The sequence below is a fragment of the Diuraphis noxia genome, unplaced genomic scaffold (genome assembly GCF_037042655.1).
Source record: "Diuraphis noxia isolate RWA-SAM2 unplaced genomic scaffold, SU_Dnox_SAM2 contig0001, whole genome shotgun sequence".
Taxonomy (NCBI): Eukaryota; Metazoa; Arthropoda; class Insecta; order Hemiptera; family Aphididae; genus Diuraphis; species Diuraphis noxia.
The window spans coordinates 15,021,230-15,042,154 of record NW_028301711.1 but is presented as its reverse complement, the minus strand read 5'-3'; the positions used below and the strand labels follow the sequence as shown (position 1 = coordinate 15,042,154).

Below are 20,925 nucleotides of genomic sequence, written 5' to 3'. Positions count from 1 at the left end.
AATCCTAAGATTATTTTACATCGATTCCCAAAAATTCCAATTTTAAGGGATTGCTGGGAAAAACAAATACAATTGGGACAAACAAAAGCAGATAGAAAACCCATACATTTTAATTCTGTAAAGAACAAATCATTTTTAGGAATAATATTTGCTTTAGTATTCTACTTGAATTTCATATTTATTCAAACATGAAATAATTATATTTAGCGATTGTTTGTTCATAGCATTTTGCAAATGTCATATTGTCTTGAGGAATAAAGTATAGAAAAGTATTAAAACCAAATGCTATTCCTTTGAAGTAAGCTTTTAAAAATTATGATTTCTTAATTACATAAATACATCATGTATTGTATACATTTATTTTTTTATAAATTGTATTTATTTATGTATACATAGCAAAATTGATGATATGTGTCTTAAAGAGTTTATTACTCCTCAAAAAAATAGTTTGTATGAACCTATAATAATCACCTTAGCTGGAAAATTCTCTGTGTATGATTAAATGCCAATAAAATCTATTACCAAATTACTCAATTAACAGTATAATTATAATATAAATATTATGTTTTTTTTATAGAAAAATTGTGTGAACCTGTTGTTGCTTCTGCAGACCATAAGTAACTACACAATACAAACATGAGTACCTACTTAATAATAATACAATATGTTTTTTTTGTATTTTGTTAGGTCCACTGAAAAATACAGAGTTAACCTTTTTGATGATCTTGAAATTCAATCTCTAGATCAAAGTTTAGAGAATAAAATGGAAAATAGTTCATCATTTCAAAAGTAATGTACATACTTCTTTTAAAATAAATATTAAATCCTCCAAAGCCTTTTGTGATAAAGTAAGTTAATCGTTTAAATTGTTTAATAACTATTAATTAAATTTACATACATTGTAAATTATAATTTGAAGGTAATTAAAAATAACATAATATTCATTATACATTATTATTTTACAGTTTACATAACCACCAGAAACTAATATTAGAATAAAAACCAAATTTTTACAAACTTATAAAAAAGAGAAATAAAGGAAATTATAAAGTGTTTTTAGTGTTTGTATGCTGTTAATAAGATAATATTAGATAATTAACAGTATAAATGATAATAACCACAAACCAAAACTTTTCACAGCTAAAAACTGTTCTGGCAGATCACTAGTTCATTCTAGTTGCAAACTTATTATTTTAGACGCATGCGCGTTCAGTATATGTTTCTAACGATTATTACTCATTTACTACACTGATATCTCCATATGACAACATGATGTAAATGTACTTATCCACAATCTAAAAAGTTTCAATTTTATATTTGCTTAAACTGTTTTAAAACCTATTCTGATTCAAATTCGCATAGTTAGCGCAAAGTTGCAATCACTAGACCTAGACCTCTTAGCTGCCTTATCAATTGTTGAAGCACTAAAGAAATTATTAACTGACTTAAGAACTGATGAAGATAACTATTCAACATTATTTGACTAAGTTTTGGACATTTGTAGTTCACAAAAAATAGAGATACCAAATGTAAAACAAAGAAAAGTGTCTAGTCGAATTGACAGCAACAATATTCAACCTTTTACCTCTGACAAAAAACCAAAAAAATGAAATGTTTTGTGTACCTATTTTGTTTTGTAGTTAAATATATTCTTAAATATTTCAATACTTAAAATACATAGAAAATTGTTTACAAATTTTAATTTAAAATACCTTTAGATTTCATCAAAGATAAAACACTAGTCAATATTCCATCGTCAATTGGAAATTTTACTGCCCAAGTTCGTAAAGTAGATTGACTTCAAAATATATTTAGAACATATAATTGTATTTATTTATTTAACTCAATAAGTAATTTATTATTTTCCTGGCAGTGGAAAATGTTTTTTATAATATACTCCTAAAAGGGCTTAAAGTAATCACCGAAGAAATATCTTCTGTGGTCCATTGAAAAACTTTTTTTTTGGATGAAGAAGAAGCTGAATTCGGGTTGGTGTAAAGAGTTGTGATAATATATTACCAAAGTGACTTTTTAAACGAATATCTTCCAAATTTATAAAATTGTTAGGTATAATATTTTACTTTGTCCATTTCAAAAGTAATATTTTTTTATTTTAAACATTATTTTCTTCCTCAAGTATCATATCTTTTTCTTTATTCATTTTACATTTTTCTTTTATTCTAATCATTTTAGGAGTACATTTTTATAGTATTACTATTTACAAGCATAGAGCTTAAATTAAAAATAAAAAGTAATAAAATACTTAATTAAATATTTAAAACACTTCATATTATCAATATATTTTTTTTTAAATAATTAAAATATCCATAGCCTAACCTAATCTAACCTTTGACACAGAGGGTGCAACCAGGCCAAAGCCCCTTAGCCTCCCCCTTTTTGTAAAATTTTTGTTAATTTCAAATTCGTCATTATTATGACTAATATGAAAAAAAAATGTTGTCCCTATTTCAGATGGCATATAATAGATGTTAGTATGTAAATAATTAAAATAAAATCATGTATAAATAATAAATATAATATTATATAATATATATGTGTCAGTTACAACATTTTAAAATAATTAAAGTTCTAGTCGCCGTTTTGTATTGCTAAGATGTTTGAACTCTTCAATTATGTCTTCTGGATCTAATTCAAATCCCAATTCCTGTTCAACAAATACCAACATCATTGACTTCAATCGATCTTGCGTCATACAACTTCTCAGCTTTGTTTTTACCAGACTTAATTTTGAAAAAGATCTCTCACAAGAGCAACTTTTGACTGGCATTGTTACAAAAAGAGTTAATATCTTGTAAATATTTTGAAAATTATTACATAAATTATTAGTGGACAGATTATTTAACCACTGATAAATAGTTTTGTTAATTTTACCAATTTCAAATTCTGGTAACGATTTTAACAATCTGAGTTCTGCTTCAAGTTCACTGTAATTTAAATTAGACCTATTGGAAAGTAAAATTTAGTCATGTTCATGCAGGTTAAACTGTAATAAACGTCCAATTGCACTTATTAGTAAAAGTGTTTCTTGACTAAAACGTTTATCTAATCCGTTTAAAAGGTCATCTAAAACTGTGTAGTACCTATGTCTAAAGAAAGGAGATCTTATAAGCACAGCTGACAAATGAACAGTGATTTGTTTTGATGAAACCTATATTTCAAGTAGAATTTTTTTTGACAAAAAAAATGAGAGTTATAGGGCCCCATAAATGTGTACAAACAGTTATAGCTCGAGATACATACAATAATGTTACTATCAAAATTATTATAACTAGATAATAAGTAAATTAATGTAAAATTAATTTACAGGGTTGGTAAATAATTGGAAACAGCCGATTATGTATGGTTATGATACTCCAATGACACAAGATTTGTTACATCAAATTATTGAGAAACTGTAAAATTTTGGGTTTAATGTCAGTGCAATGATATGGGTTCGTCAAATATTGGATTATGGTAAGCTTTAAACATATCTATTGAGAATACCTCCTTTAGACTGTTAGTAGAGTGGTTAGGTTAGTTTTTAAAAGGAAAATTACTAAAATTATCCAATGAGCCAAATTTTGAAATTTTCTCACATCATTGCATAAATGTAAAAGATTATGAATATTATGAACCATAAACTTTTTACTATAAATTAAAACATAACTTTTCACTAAGTGATTTAATAACTTTTCAGCATAGTCAACATATTGAAACTCAAATACTTTATTTGATATTAAAATAGATATGGCCAAATGTAAGGTTATAAAATGATCATATTTCTCTGTATCTAATACATCTTTAAGGACTAATGGCCCTAAATAAAGAAGAAATAATCTATATTCAGTAGCTTTAAACCTTTTAGCTTCTTTGAGCGAACAGGGCTTTCTAGAAAATTCCCTTGGAATATATTGCCTAAATGATAGTAATTGTTCAGATATTTGGTTTACTAACACTGAGGTAAATTTATTAGGTGGTTTGCCATTGATCCAATTACCAACTAATAGTTTTTTTTTACCACACCGAGAAGGACTAAATGCATATAGTCAAGGGGTACTGTTGTCTGTTGATATTAAATCTAAACCAGATATTTGAGTCAGTATAGTTTCTGCTATGTGGTGGTTTTCATCAGTTTGATTTCTAAAATCTTTGTTTGTTCTTTTAGTAAAATTTGTTTCAGGAAAACACATTCTACCATTTATATGTTCTCCTTCAGCTGTACACTTAGAGCAAGAGTAGTAACCAGCGTGCTCTTTTATCTACAACACACTTGCTTTAGCTACTGTATCAAATAATAACATACATATTTCAATACGGGTTAACTTTCCAGCAACCATAATATCTTCATCACATAAACCAACAGCTTCAGAAACAAATTCTTCTAGAAAGTTATTAAAACTACAAGGTTTTTCTTGGCCATGATAAATACTAATAGGGAAGACAATATTATTTAATGGCTTATAATCTTTAATAATTCCCAGAATAGGATAAAGTTGACTTCCTGAAGACTTACTTAAAGGAAGACCATCAATATTTATTGCTAACTTAATCGACGAAACAGATAATTGTTTATTAAAAATATTGTTCAAACTATTTAACATGCCAAAATGATAATACAACCCTGTTTTTACAACTCGCATAATTGTTGTTTTAGGTGTCATTAAAAATGTCCTAGGATCCTTAGGAAGATTTTGAAATGTTGGTGTTTCCCTTAAAATTGATAGTAAAACTTGCAAGGCGTTATGGTTGATTTTAAATTCAATACTCCAATTTTTGAGCTTTTCAGGAAAAGTTTCATTATTCATTTTTTTGCTATTAGAATTATTATTAGAATTTTTATCCATCTCACAATTTACTATACTTTCATCACTAGAACTAGATGGTTGTGAAAACGATTCACTACTATTCCAAACACAAGGCATATTTTCCATATATTGAGAATTGACACTGTGGCTATTGTCATCTGCATTAGAGTCCAGCACAGGAGACAAATTAGTTGAAGTAATATCAGATGGTAATAAAGGGACATCAGAACTAACTAGACTACTGTTCTTAGGTTCAATGCTAAAATTAAAAATATATTAGAATGTCATGTTTAAATCGTTTAACTGATTTTTAACAAAACAGTTAAAATGTTGTTTGGAAAATGAACTTTTCTTCATAGCTTTAAATTTTAGTAGATCACAGAACAGCAACTTTAATGGTTATGTGAATATCCTTGATTCCTAAATAATTAGATAATTCTTAAGATATTATATTAAATTATTTTTATTTTTAATAATATGTTTAACTATTATTATTATGATTATGCTGTTATACTAATATTTTAATAATCTTATACATTTTATGTGACATATAATATTGCATCTAACAAAAAGTCATTATAATATTTGTTTTTAAATGAAATAGTTTTTTAATTTTGAGGTTTAATTGATTGGTATTTAAAAAAATTCTTGATAAATTCAATTTATTTTTTATTAAATTGTCAATCAATATTTTTACAATAGGTAGGTAATATAATATAATAATTAATAATATATAATATAATATAATAATATTTATAACATATAATATCTAATATAAAATATAATAATAATATATAATACCTTCTAATAATTTATTCATTAGTGTACCAAAAAAATTGTGACTTTTTATGTTCAAACACAATCATAATATATTATGTGAATTTAATTGTAATATTACAGAAATTTTATTTTATTTTATTTTAAACCTTTATGTTATGTTTAAATGTATTTTATGATCAACTGCTTGAGTATAAAATATATGATTATAATAATATCTATTATGAAGAATCTATGAATCTTTCAATTTCAAAAAGATCAGAAGTTTTTCTTTGACTATGACCAAATGACCATTCAAAATAATTAACCATAATATATTATATTATTATTGCAAGTAAATATGATTAAAGAATATACTTACTTACTATAGGTGCATGATCATTGATCATCATATTAATAAAATTTATTTAAATAAACAAACCTACCTGATAGCCGCAAATGAAACTTGGATTACTTGGATTATTATTTATATATTAGTGTATGACATAAAATGATTGTTAACTGTAAATGACTCAGTGATTGGTGTTTATGGTGTTTAACCTGACGTCTAGACAGGTTTCCTTTGAGGAAATCTAAAGAAATTCAATAATCATATTTTTGCTGACAAAAAAAAAAAAACAATATCACAATCCCCTGAAATTTAGCCAACATTCAATACTACAATATTTGTAAAAAATTTAGCTGATAAACATCTTCTCATTTATAAACCTATAGTCCATAGATATATTTTTAAAAGATGAACACTGGAAAACTTTGATTTTTACCAATTTACAAATTTAACTCCAGAAGAATTCACCTTCATAGAATATATTTTTTTGTTTATGAAACTCAATATTCCTAATACCAAAAAAAAATTTTTTGGGATTTTTTTCATTAATAATTATGTATCAACATTGAGAACATTGGAGGAAATAACAATTATAATTTAAAATACCTACCTATAAGCAGTGTTGAATCCAGACAACTTTTTTGGGCGGACTCACTTTTTTTTCATTGGTGATACGTCATTTTAGTATTATGAATTATATCTATTAATAGGCAGTTATTCTTATTACAATTTATAATTAAGACATTTCAAATGTATATAAAACTACAAAACAAATTATTTTTTTTAAATTTTTAAATCAATCTAAGCAGGTTGTCACACATTATAAATCGTACCTATTATTATTATTTATTGCAATTTAGAAATTATAAATATTTAAAAAGTTATAAAACAAATTACTAATTTTTACATTTTTAAATCAATCTAAGGTTAATCTAAGGTCGTCACATATTATAAATTGTATTATTAGAATTTATTAGAATTCAGAAATTATAAATATTGAAAAAATTAAAAAATAATTTAGAAACCTATTTATTATTTATATTTAAATTAGTATTAGTATGTGCATTTAATAAATAAGTACATTTTGTTGAAAGTCAGAAAGTTGTATTTGTCAGGGGCGGCGAAAGAAATTTCAGGGGGTCAAACGCCCCCTTGAAGTATACCTGGATTCAACACTGCCTATAAGTAGGTAACAAATAACTTAATTGAATTTTTTCAAGAACAGATTTAAAAGTTTTGAGATGTCTAAATAAAATCAATTAATATTCTTTGCATTTATTTGTCTCAAAATATTTAATATAAATTTAGGAGCAACTATGTCAACAGGATTATGATTAAACTTGTACTTTGTATGACATATATACACAACAACATAACACATTAATATTGTATGTAAATTGAAGTTTATGTTGGAGCAAACATATATTTATACAATAATTTGATATTTTTAATCTACAACCAAAATTTAATTTCCTGTATTACATTAAGTTGAACAAATGTAACTGATTTTTACTTTATTTATTTTTATTAATTTTTGTTTGAGTTTTAAAGTCATCTCAAGTAATTCCCTATTCTTTTTGAACATTAATATGTATTTTTAAACTTAATTATATAATAGCTAAACTATTTAATAATTAACTCTTGTTAAGTAAGTAATAAAATAAATAGTACCTAATATATTAAAATAAATAAATATAAGAAGTGGATAATTATTGTAAAATATAATTATAAATTCAAAAAAGAATACTTGATTTTACCCTGTGTTCAATTATTCTGGAAATGGGATCAATAATAACAGTTTACCTTTTATTACATAATTTGATTTCTGTGGCTACCACGAGGTGCAGATGGTTTATAGCCCTTATACTGATTACCTAAAAAAAAAATAATTATGAAATACTTTATAAAATAATAAAAATTATAATACTAACGTTCTCTTATACCAGTACCATGACCTGGATAACCGTAAGTATAGCTGTAGTCAGGTCTGTATCCCATGTATTGATTATGATAATACCCTAAAGAAACAAACAAAAAATAAATGTAAAATCCAGGGCTGGTGTTTATAATTTTATACAGTATAAATTGGCTATAATGACTTTTTACGGATTGAGAAAAAACTTGTTATGATTAATAAATCATAAATAAAGCCCAGAACTTGAGTCATTTGCTTTTTTTTTATGTTTCTCGTCTACTTATACAGAAATTTGATTCATGAAGTATAGAATTTATTGGTACAATTTTTATTTTTCATTTTTTAAATTATTAGGGAATTTTATGCTTTACGATCATTTTTTAGACTTTTGGTGCATTTTATTCATTTTTGCACTTTTTGTTTTACATATATTTACATTTTTCTTGTTGAAAGTTATACATGCAGTTTCTTTAAGCTTTTCAATTATCAACATTCATTATCTTTCTTTTTTTTTGTTGTTGCAAAAACAAAAAATTCAACAAAAAAAAAAACAATTTTACTAAAAGTAGTATTTTTCAACATATAGTTTTATTTAGTTAAATAAAAATAATTTTAGTAATAAATAATAATAATAATATAATATAATTGTTTTAATATTTTTATTTTAATAATTTTTGCATCAAAACAATATTTATCAACTTTTATAGTTAGATATACATTTTTAATATTATTTTTTCGTGTCATTTTTAAAAATGTTTACGTCATTTTAATATTTTATTCATTTTTTTTTATATATTTTTAGATCAAGTTCCAGGCCTTAATCATAAATGTTGTAAACAATTTATTTGTTAAATAAAATATATTAATATTTCATTGGTATTTTAATATATATTAAAATAACTATGTATATAAATAATATGTAAAGTATTAACACATAAATTATATTAATTTAAAAAATCATTTATTACAAATTGTAAATTTTTTAAATAAATTGCTCTTGTCCATGCTTAAATCTATTGTATCACTCAATAAAATCAATTTACTCATTTCTTGCTTTTTTAAAGATAATATGAAAAAGTAAATATATTGTTAATTATTGTACAATTTACAGTTCATTTTAACATAATAAAAAATGGTTCCTCAATCAATAGTGTCGTTATAACTGATTCCTACAATAAACTGTTGACAACAAATTAATTTACCTTCATAGCAGTAACCAGGAGCGTATCCAGACTGAGGTGGAAAACCTGTTAAAATATTAAAAATAATATAACGATAAATTACTATTAAATTATATATGAAAATTATTATTCCGATGATGTATTTAGAAGTTATTATTAATGCATAATTACCTCCTCTACCTCGTCGGCCCCTAAAATGCCCTCGCATTCCTCTCATAGGTCTTAAAGAACGAAACTTCATACGATAATCTTTGAAAAATTTTGCTTTTTTTACATGAACCTAATAAGTATAATGATAATAAAATAATCTAAGTAACCTTATGTATCAAATAATTACTTGTTTTCCTTGAATCACATGTGTTGGAAATTTTAATATTTCAGTTACTGCCTGAATGCTATCAAATGTAAGAAAGCAAAAACCTTTTCGTTGCTTTTTAACTTTATCATATGGCATTTCAGCAACCACAAGCGGTGCATAGCGTGTAAAATAATCTTTGATGTCATCGTCAGTTAAGTCAGGAGACAATCCTCCAACAAATAACTTAACTTGTCGTGGTACAGCTTTTTTGATTTCAACTTCCTTGTCATTGATTACATGATTAGGACATGCCAAGGCCTTTAATAAAAAAAAAAATAAAAAATACTAGAGTAAAAAATAATTTTTAACATTTTTGATCTACACATAAAATTTGAATGCATCTATATATTCATAGAATAGCAAGATCAGATTATTCATTATCATAAATTATTTACCAAAAACTAAAAATAGAACATCACTTACACACATAATTATTAAATAAAAAATTTTAGGGATTTAACTTTAAATAAAGTAGATTATAATAAATAAAAACAAAAATACTAAAATTCATATTATTTAAAACAATGTATTTATTTATATAATTTATCTATCATAGATTCATAGACAAATATCAGATATTATAGAACTTTGTTGATTACTTCACCAATCATAATAAGCTTAATATCAAACCAATATTAACTTATTTTGATTGCATTTAAGGTCTGCATCAAGGTGTCGAGAGTTGAATTAATTTAATAACCAAACAAATAATTTATTAATATAGAATAAATGATTGTAAGTTTAAAAAAACTTAATCCAACTACTTATTCAATTATTAATAAAAATTATCAACCATTAATACAACTTAACAAAGTTGTAACTATTTCCTTTTTTTAGCAATAAAATACTTAAATACCCTTTTCTTGTAATTAGTTTCTGTGTATTATATGAGTAAAAAATATTTAGAAAAATAGAATCTTATTTCAATATACCTATGTATATAATTTACATCATGTATCTGTATTTTGAATCTTTATCAAATATCAGTATATCACCATCATTACTATTCATCTATATGGAGATTACCTTGGCGTAGCATGAAAAGTGATGTAGTAGTAATATAGTAGCAATGACAATTTTAATGTATATTATATGGTCGTGTACAAATAAACAAATCAATATCATGCTAACATACTGAATACTATTTTCACATTAACATTAAAATAACTTTCCACTTAAATAGAAACTCGACATAAAATTGACTACAAAACATCTAAATAATTAACTAGGTACATCTAATTTATTATCCTAATATATTACAAACATTTGATCTAAAAATTTTGCTAAAATTTAAGATTTACCTAAATTAATAAAAACAAAACGTTATACTTACATTGTCTAGGCCTTTTGTCGTCTTGAAAACAATGAAAGCGAACCCCCTGCCTCTACCAGTGACAATATTTATTTTGACATTAACAAATTCGATTTCACCAAACTGACTAAAATGTTCACTTAAATTTCCTAAAACATACAAAACAGTATTCGATTACAATTCTTGCAAACTATTAACAGGTGTTCACCCCAAACTTACTTTCAGTAGTTTCTCTTGTAAGCCCTCCGATGAATATTTTTCTGCAACACAATAATAGAATTAGTTTTTAAAACATTCAGCTACCAAAATAAAGAACGCAATACGAATCATCGTCAGGGTAACAAAGAAACACATGGTTGAAGTCGATGGCGTATCTAGAGAGTGAGGCTATTGAGGCTTAGCCCCACATTATTTGTATTATGGTATACATTTTATTTAATGAGAAGTAAAGTATAAACCATGATATTTTTGAATATTGTATTGAAGAAAAATTATAAATATTATTAATTATTTGTAGAGGCTATTACGGTTTATAGGATACTGAAATAATGATATAGTGAAAGGTACGGATATCCGTAGGTATATCCAATTCTGATTTATTTTGTTTAGCCCCCTATCTACCAATTGAAAAATTCTGGAAACGCCAGTGGTGCATGTACTCTAACCAAAACCGACGGGAGAAGCACACTTCGAATCCTAATCCAACATTGATAGCCCCAAAAATTACCAAAGAAAAACGGAAACACTTTAAAACAGATGGTGATGGGAAAATTATCGAACGTAAATGAGTATTAGACAGACCGGAAATCAATATCGAAAAAATAGGGTACCTTTCGTCGTTATTTCTAGGTTGGTTCGGTAGTATTCATTCAAATATTCAACGTCAAACATTTTTTTGTCTTACCTAACATCGTCTCGGATGTATTCAACTTGTTCAGAATTGTTTGTTGTAGACATTTTGGTGGGACCTTTGGGGTGCTGTTGTCGCTGCCGCTCGCCGACGCCATTTTTCAACCATTGAGAGCTGTTTTGTAGCTTTTCATCAGCCATTATTTTCGTGTAATACGTACAAATCTTAAATATTTAAAACGATAATATATAAAAATGCACAAATATTATTTTAAATAAAAATGTATGCCTCTAAAAATAAGAACGACAACATAATTTAAGAAATTAAAGACGATAACTGACTGAGAAAACGGTATAGAATGTCAATGGACAAGTCGAGTCCAAATAGTGCCTTGTAATCAAAACAACAATGGTAGCTGGAATATCTGTAGCTGGCCGAGTGATGCACTAAGGCGTACCACAATACCGGATATCAGCAACAAGTGGCTACAACACTAAACAAAATTATAACCTCTTTGCTGAATGTATTTGGCGGGAATAAATTTCTGTCTCGAGTAAATTCAAACTATCACTTTAGACATGCCTGTGTATTTACCCGGCATATATAATAATAATAATAGAAAAAGCACATTCACAGGTACTTAGTGTATCGTATCGTGCATGTGCGTGGTTACAACAATTATATTCACTTGATAAAAAAACTAAACATTCAGGGGTACTCGTTCAATATGCCATCTACCACACGTTTGATAGTTTAGTATGCTATCTACCGTAAATATTTTATGTACCGTCATTTTATGTTGGTGAAATATGATATCAACACGTATTTACGTGTAAATTGTCTTACTTTTATAATGCAGAATTTCTTCTTTGTCATTTTTTTATACTGTGTAGTTATGTACCTACGCATTTCTGATCGCTTTGAAGAATGATTCGAACAGGTCTTCAGTTGGTTTTTGTATCGAGCGTCACCACTCTTCTTGAAGTTGGGATGGTAATATGTTAGTCACTCTGGGGTTTTAATGTTATATTTATACTTTACGTGTCTCCAAAAAGTTTCTATAGTTTGGGTATCAGCACCAGTTATTGGATCAATGAAATTTTCTGAATGATTAACCATTTTATAGATAAGCCCAATAAACTATGCTCAATTAAAGTAGAATACGCACTCCCCGCATTTATCGGAATATATAGTAGTACCTTGTTCAATAATATTTAATATAATTGGTAGGGGCCCGCGTAAAAATCAGGATAATAATTACTGGGGCCCGTACTATTCTGGACAGAATTTATCAAGGAATAACTTTGATGAATGAATGATAAGTCCTTGGAAGTATCATTTAAATGAATTTTATAAATTGGGATAAAATTTGTTGGAATTAATATTGGGAAGGAACCGTACTTTCCAGGATAGGTTTTCTCAGGAAAATATTATTACAGAATACCTAGTACTAATCGGGAAAATATAACCAAAAACCAGCTGCTGTACATTATCATTTATAGTGGTAATATTAAATACTGATAATACAAAATAAATTTATTTTTCACATTTACTAAAAACTAAAAAACTAATAAATAATAATAGTTATTAATAGTTAAATAATAATAATTAACTAAGTGGCAAATATGCAACAAATATGTTTACCACTTTACGTTGAGAATCTCACTATAATACAAATTGTATTATAATTTGTCACTGTACCTAATACAAAAAAAAAAAAAAAAAAAAAAATACTAACTACCTACTTAACATTAATCATAAACTTTCATAATAAGAATGAGAAGAACTGCACAAATTAGATAGTTATTTTGAATCCCAGCCAAACATTCTTCACTTCCACATACAACTTTATGTCCGCAAGGCATTATAACACGTGTACTTGCTTAGTTACAAATTATGCAAGTTAGGTGGTTTAATTGCAATGGTTGCAATGGTTCATTATGATTGTAATGCGCATATGATAAATGCTATCTGTCTTCCTCCCTTTCTGCAGCTATTATTTCCACATATTCTGTTTCAATTGGGTCCACTTCTTCTGGAATCATATATTAATTTTCATACAAAATTAATGCATTTCTTGAATATAAGTTATACGTTTTAAAATAAGTGTATTAAAACTATACCTAGCAAAACAAGTGGTTCTTGTTGCCACTACATTGTGGCCTGATACATGACTCGATCTTTCTGAACCATCTGAATCTAAAAAAAATATAGTTTAATAAAATTTATGTTATGTAATATTATATATTTACTAAATTCAGTTTTATAAATAATATAAGACTGTTTAATCTTGTATTGTACCATTGCTATAAATTTAAATATTAAAATCAACTACAAAAATCTCATCACCGGTTGCATAATTGTGCACGACCATGTTATTAGGGATATGTTAATTTGTCACATTTTTATCCGTGGTTGTTGAATTATTTAATTGATAAATGGCTATAGCATCATGGTTATTGTCGTCATTTTCCGATGTAACTTCTACACATATTTTATAATATATTATTTAAAAAATTTTATAAGTTATAATCAAGGTTAGTATACTTCACTATTCTCAAATTTGTTGAATTAAATATACCTCCTAACACATTTATCTGCCAATTAAGCTCTTCTCTTAAGAGGCCGTTATGGTACCAAAAATCAGCAGTAAAAACATAGTTTCGTACTTCAAGTTTTCCTCAGCTCTCGTAAGTCGTAGAAACATGATTTCTTCACCAAAATGAACGTGAGAAGTTCCTCTAATTTTTGTCATGCCGGATTTTCGGCATAATTTGTTTTCAAACCGATTATATTTGCATTTGAAATTTTCAAAATTTTTAAAAAATCATATAAAATAGACAAAAATAGATATCAAAAATCTGGCTCGGCAAAAACTAGAGGAACTTCTCACGTTTATTTTAGTGAAGAAATCATGTTTCTATAACTTACCAGAGCTGAGGAAAACTTGAAGTACGAAATCATGTTTTCGGTAAGAAAAATAAGATTTTATGGCCGTCGTGTGCTGCTCTGCTGACAATAGCGGCAGCATTCAGAAATAGTGTTCATACCACCACCCCGCGCAAGACTGTAGCCATTCCTCACCATAGGTCAAAACCGGATTTCATATCGCGACCGGGCCGATAACTTGCTGTTTATAAATAGTCAGTACGAAAACCATTATGCTGGTGACAGAATATAATCATAGTTTTCACAATACCATATCGAATTCTTTATTACGTATATTATTATTCTGCTCACCGTATTTTACACAAATTAAAAATCTCAAATCCTAAAATTGTTATAAATCATTTAAAACAATTACAATTTAAATAATTAATTTTTTAAACCTTTAGAAAATTCGATGATACAATTATTTTTTTTAACGGTTAACAACCAAGTATAAAATTTAATTCACCATACTAAATAAAAAATGTTGAATGTAGTGACTGGAGTAAAATTAATGTACAACGTAATTCGATAACTTATTATAATTTTAACACTAAGTTCCTAATTATATGAACTGCATCAGAATTGTTTATATGAAGCATTCAAAAACTAACTAGTTTATTCTTATATTACAAATTATTTATTAAAAAAAAGCCGGAAAGTGGTATCGATCTGCTGTACATTAGGGGTGGACCTTTGACTAGGGTAAGTTAGATTTGAATGCAATGATAGGTATAAGGTATCATTGTAATTGTATACGAAAAACGATTCTGAACGGAGATGATTTATCAGTCTAGGATATATATTATATTTAAATATTTTCATATATTCTATTTTGAAACAAATATTTTATTTTTCAATTAAGACGCATTTTGCATAAGGCATGGTTAGTCAATTTCTCCAAAAACATTGCATGTAGTTATCATAATTCATAATACCTTATATTATTAATTATCATAGATATACATCATATATGTACCTGGTTTTAGGATAAATCGTTATCATTACGCGATTTCATAAAAATTTAAAACTCAAACGTTCAAAACATTTTTCCAATAATGACGCTTCAAATTTTTTCTATAGCTATTTGAAGCAAAACTTATGGAAAACTTAGTGTTGAATTATTTAACCTTGGATATAAATACAAACAATTTTATGAATTTTGAACTATAAAATAGTTTGCAAATATTCATGGTTTTGACGAATTTTTGTCAATATTTGAACTTCAAATGCTAATAAAAAAAAATTGTGCCTATGTATTCTTTTAATTTTTTAATCACTATAAGAATAACTTATGAGAAACTATGTATTAAAATGTCAAGTATTTTGATAGGGCCAAAAAAATTTTTATCAACCCTTCAAAAAAATTTTCAGTTGTCTATTAATATCTCAAAAAAAGTCAAAATATTTTTAAAATTAAATCATATAAAGAAAATGCAAATCTAAATAACTGGTAAAATTTTCAAGTATCTACGACTTATACTTATTGAATAATAACAAATGTTTAAATTCGTTTGAGGATAAATCGTTGTCGTTACGCTATTTCGTAAAAATTTAGAATTCAAACGCACTTAAAATTTTTCCTATAATGATGCTTCGAAATTGCTCTATAGCTACTTGAATAAAAACTTATGGAAAACTTAGAGTTGTATTTTTAACCTTTAGTTATAAACACAAAAAATTTTATGATTTTTCAACTTCAAAATTACTTGCAAATTTTCGCGTTTTCGACAGATTTCGTAAAAATTTGAACTATAAACGCTTATAAAAAAAATTGTGACTAACGATTTTTAATTTTTTTTTTTACATACAATAAGAACAACTTATAAGGAACCTTGTATTCAATTTTTGAGGTTTATTGGTCATTCAACAATTTTTTACCGACACTTCAAAAAAAAATTCTAAAAAAAAATCGAAAATTTCAGTGGTCTATAAATAACTCAAAAATAGTCAAACATTTTTTAAAATTAAACTGTATATAGATATCGCTAACATAAACATTTGGTGAAAACGTCAAGTATTTATAATGATTAGTTTTTGAATTATAACCATATAAAAAAATCGATTTGGTCTATAACTGGTTTTGCGTAAAAATTCCCGTTTTTCTGTCATTTTTTTTGTTGTTTTTCTCGATTTTTTTAACAACTGTTGGAAAATGATTACTTTTGACCTGTATAGTGCACCAAAGATATTCACTTTTACATCGGAAACCACCCCCAAATTTTGAAATCGAAGCATTATTTCGACTAGTTATGCTGTACACAGACACAAAAAAATAAACAAACAAAAAAAAAGCGGGAAAGTGGGTATCGCTCTGCTGTACATTGAAGGTGGGGTGGACCTCTGACTAAGGTAGGTTAAATTTGAATGCAATGATAGGTATCATTGTATACGAAAAATGATTCTAAACAAAGACGGTTTATAGGAGAGCTTAGCCCCCTGATATTAGATGAAATATGATCCGTTGGGGCGTTAAACTCACACCCCCAAATATATTCACTTAAAAATATAAGATATACATTTACTTAAGTTTCATTTTCATTTTATTTTGTCAATAAATAATGATCTAAAAAGCAACAACTGGTGGAAAAATGCGTATTGTTCGGTGTTCTCAACTTTATTAATAATACCTACACTAAAATAAAATATTAATATTATGCCTGCAGTAGTTTTGAATTGCTAGTTGCACCTATGTTCACACTAAATATAATAATTCCATTAAATAAAAGTCTTGTTGAATAGTGTTCATAAAAAATATCGTTCAAATAAAATAGCGTACTGATATTAATTTTCCTGAAAAATAATTTACTGTTTTTTAAGGCCCTCTATTAGTAGTAAGGTATATTGATCAAGCTTTTCAACTTTAAAAATCGTTTCTCTAAAATGCCATCATGCTTACAACACAAACCAAAAATCCATGGCCCTTGAATTCATTGTCCGTAATTTTGATTATTTATTATTTAGTCTGGGTTCGGCGAATTGCATCCCAAAAAAAAATTTTAATACACAGATAGGTGAATTGCGTCCTCGATGTTTTTTCCTTGTAGGTGAAATGCGTCCCCAATATTTTTTCCGAGTAGGTGAATTGCGTCCCCGACACTTACTTTCTACTTTTTAAAATGTTACACACAAAATATTTCATTCTAAGCGATATTACTGCAGAACCTTTATTTTATTTTATTTGTATTTATATCATTTATCGGAATATCCTAGAATTAAATAATATTTTATCTCACATGAGATATTTTTACATTTATATTCGACCGTTCACGGCAATAATTGCGATAACATATAATTACTATATAATATTTGTGATTTCAAATTTCCAAACATATACAGTTGACAAGCAGTCGTCCGTCAGTCCACAGTCGTCAATCGTCAGTATACAGTTTAATTAATTATTTTATTATTAATTTTAAATGGAGTTTTCTATAAGTGAAAAAAATAAAAAAATAGTTATAATTGAAGGTTTTAAATTTCGATTCTAAAAACTATTAAGAAATGACATACAACGTTGGTGCGCTGCTGTATAAAATCTTGTAAGTGTTTTTTTTAATGTGAAAATAATTTTAATATAATTGAATAATCTAAAGAGCATAATCAACCAAAACCAGAACAAAAATTATTAAATCGACAAAATATTAGTAATTTTCTTAAAAGAAATGCTATAGAGATATTTCGTCAAAACCATCGAAACTTTTACTTGTAGAATTAAAAAATAATGACGTAGAAACAATAACAACTAGTGATGTAGCACTAATCAAAAGAAATATTCGTTATGCACGTACATCTGTTCACCCAAAACTACCAAATAGCCTTACCGAACTACACGATTCTTTATGTAAGTATGAAATAAAAACCATATTTTTACCACAAGTTTTTATTGGTGAATGACAAACAAAATGGCATGGTTGGTTTTTCAACGATATCAAATTTAGAGGTATTATGCAAAGTACAACATATTTATATTGATGGTACATTTAAATCGCCTCCAAAAGTTTTTATGCAAGTTTTTACAATTCATGGACTCCATAATGATAATTACGTGCCTTTAATATATTTTTTACTATAAAACAAACACACTGAAACGTAGGTGCAGTTATTTAAACATGTATTATATCATTGTGATACAAATGGTTACCTGTTTTCTCCTACATTATATTATGTCCACATAATTGATTTTGAATCCGCAATACATTCTGCTGTAAGACATGTATTACCTGCAGCTCAAATTAAGGGATGTCGTTTTCATCTAGGGAAAAGTTGGTAGAGAAAAATACAGTTTTAAAATTCTTAAATTCTATATTTTTATTTTAAAATTAATAATTGTTTAAAATTTTACTCAGTGATATACATTACAAAATGAATCAATCATCAATTACAAAATGAATAAGTATATATTATATACAGCATACGGACATACTGTAGATATCATACTAAACTATCATAAAATTACGGTAGATATATAATATTGGACAAGTACCAACATTCAAGTCAACGTTGATTTAATTTTTATATTTTAGTATCACATATATTTCGAATTTTCAACTATATGAACTCAATATATACGTAATTGTATAAATGTGTTAACTCAAATTCAAATTGATAATAAAAATTATTATTTTTAATACACACGTATTTACTTTATTATTGAAGTATTATTTATTTATTATTTACTTCTTTTTTTTTTATGCGTCTACTAAATACACGTGTACTATAAGACTCTCTAGTTACAACTAGGAACTATATTGTCTTAAAATTTAAGCTCAGGTGTGGACATGCTGGGTGGGTTGGTGGCCATACCCACCTAGAATCTCTGGAAATTTTGTATGGGTCTCAAGCTTTATATGATATTTTTAATATTTTTTTTCAATGCCACGGCCACGTCCTAATTGTTAACGATAGCTGAAAACGAAAGTACCTACCTAATAAGCAATTTAGAAAAATAAAACAACTGGGACCATGACAATCCGACTGCAGCCGCGGTGGCTATGAAAATAATTATTCTATTAATTTTTGGAATTATGTTATGACTAACGACACATGAGCTCCATGTCTCCGCCCCCCCCCCCCCCCCACTTTGGAATTTCGAAAAAAAATTAACTCCATTCGATTGTGCTTTTAATCTGGTCGTTTGTGCTCAACTCCTTCCAAAGTTATTCAACTTAGAAAAGTCGGGAGGCTGGGAACATGCTTAGCCCCACACTTTGGAATTTCAAAACAAAATTAACTCCATTCGTTTGTGCTTCGTTTGTGCTCAACCCCTTCCAAAGTTGTCCAACTTTGAAAATTGGGAGCTGAAATGTAATCCCAGCTACTTTCCTTTGTAAAAAAAATTATTTTGTCATGTGAATCTGATCACAACTGTCCACCTAATCATTGTTACCTCTATTGCCTTTAGTCGTAACATATTTGGTTTGCCAGAAAAACCCATACACTTGTGAATTAGAAAATTTTTTTTTTATTTTTTATTAAGTTTGCATAATTTTAGAAAAAAAAACATATTTGTGACTCAACAAATGGACTTACAGCCTAACACTAAAGATATGATTGTAATACAGGCTGTACTTTAAATACGTTCTATGTATTTGGTTAAATCAAACTGATGTGGATTAGAAAAAAGTTTTTGATATAAGTGCATGATTTTCGAACGTTAAAAAAATAATTTCTATTCAATCAATGAAACTTAAGTATAATCAATATCTATATAATATTTTTATAATAATTATATTCTATAGGTACCCAATAAATACATACGTGCATACCTATACATTTAATTAGTAGTTAATAATTATTAATTACCATCCTTATCCATATTTATTATTGTTTTTTGTACATAATATATTAATAGTTAAATATTATATGTACGTCTTCGGTTTTTTAAGACGATATTTAAGTTGTAAATTATATTATTATAGTTAAATATTATAAATTATAATACAGTTTAATTTGTTAAATAATAATTTATAGTAGAAATGGTGAATTACATACGTTTCCATTCTACCTTCTTACACGTACCACCAAAAACGAATTACATAGGTAATTTTTTTTTAAATATAGAATTTTTAAAATTTCTTATTAAATTTTAATAATGGCAAAAAAAGTCACCTTAACATCTTTTAGCAGGTTCTGAAACCTGCAGCTCCACCCTAATTTTATTTTTTTGTTGAGAATAAACTGAAGTTGTACAAATAATCATACACATTTTATACTAAATATATATTTGCAAAAAATAATTAGTGAAATTTGTGTGTGGCCAAGGTAAGAGAATGTACATCCATATTCCATACTCATTTTTATACCAAACGAATCAAACGATAGACAAGCACACATACACGCACATATATGTATATATATACAAGGTACTAATCGTAATCAAAAATTAAATTGTTCAGAAATTTTAGTTAAAATTATAAGTAGTTATAATAATATGTCATAGGAATACATTAATTGATACTTACGCTTATTATT

General features: G+C 26.6%; 1 protein-coding gene and 1 pseudogene across 1 annotated transcript; both read right to left on the bottom strand.

Moving 5' to 3' along the window:
- Window positions 1-2,581: 2,581 nt before the first annotated feature.
- On the bottom strand, window positions 2,582-4,190 carry LOC149059908 (uncharacterized; annotated as a pseudogene).
- A 3,468-nt stretch (window positions 4,191-7,658) lies between these two features.
- On the bottom strand, window positions 7,659-11,726 carry LOC107170618 (RNA-binding protein squid-like). Its single transcript, XM_089216966.1, has 8 exons — window positions 11,581-11,726; window positions 10,896-10,936; window positions 10,698-10,825; window positions 9,344-9,622; window positions 9,178-9,286; window positions 9,028-9,072; window positions 7,842-7,928; window positions 7,659-7,784 (listed from the first exon to the last, which is right to left on the bottom strand). Exons 1-8 carry the CDS (start codon window positions 11,724-11,726, stop codon window positions 7,720-7,722), a joined length of 900 nt encoding a protein of 299 aa, XP_089073092.1. The 3' UTR covers window positions 7,659-7,719.
- Window positions 11,727-20,925: the final 9,199 nt, after the last annotated feature.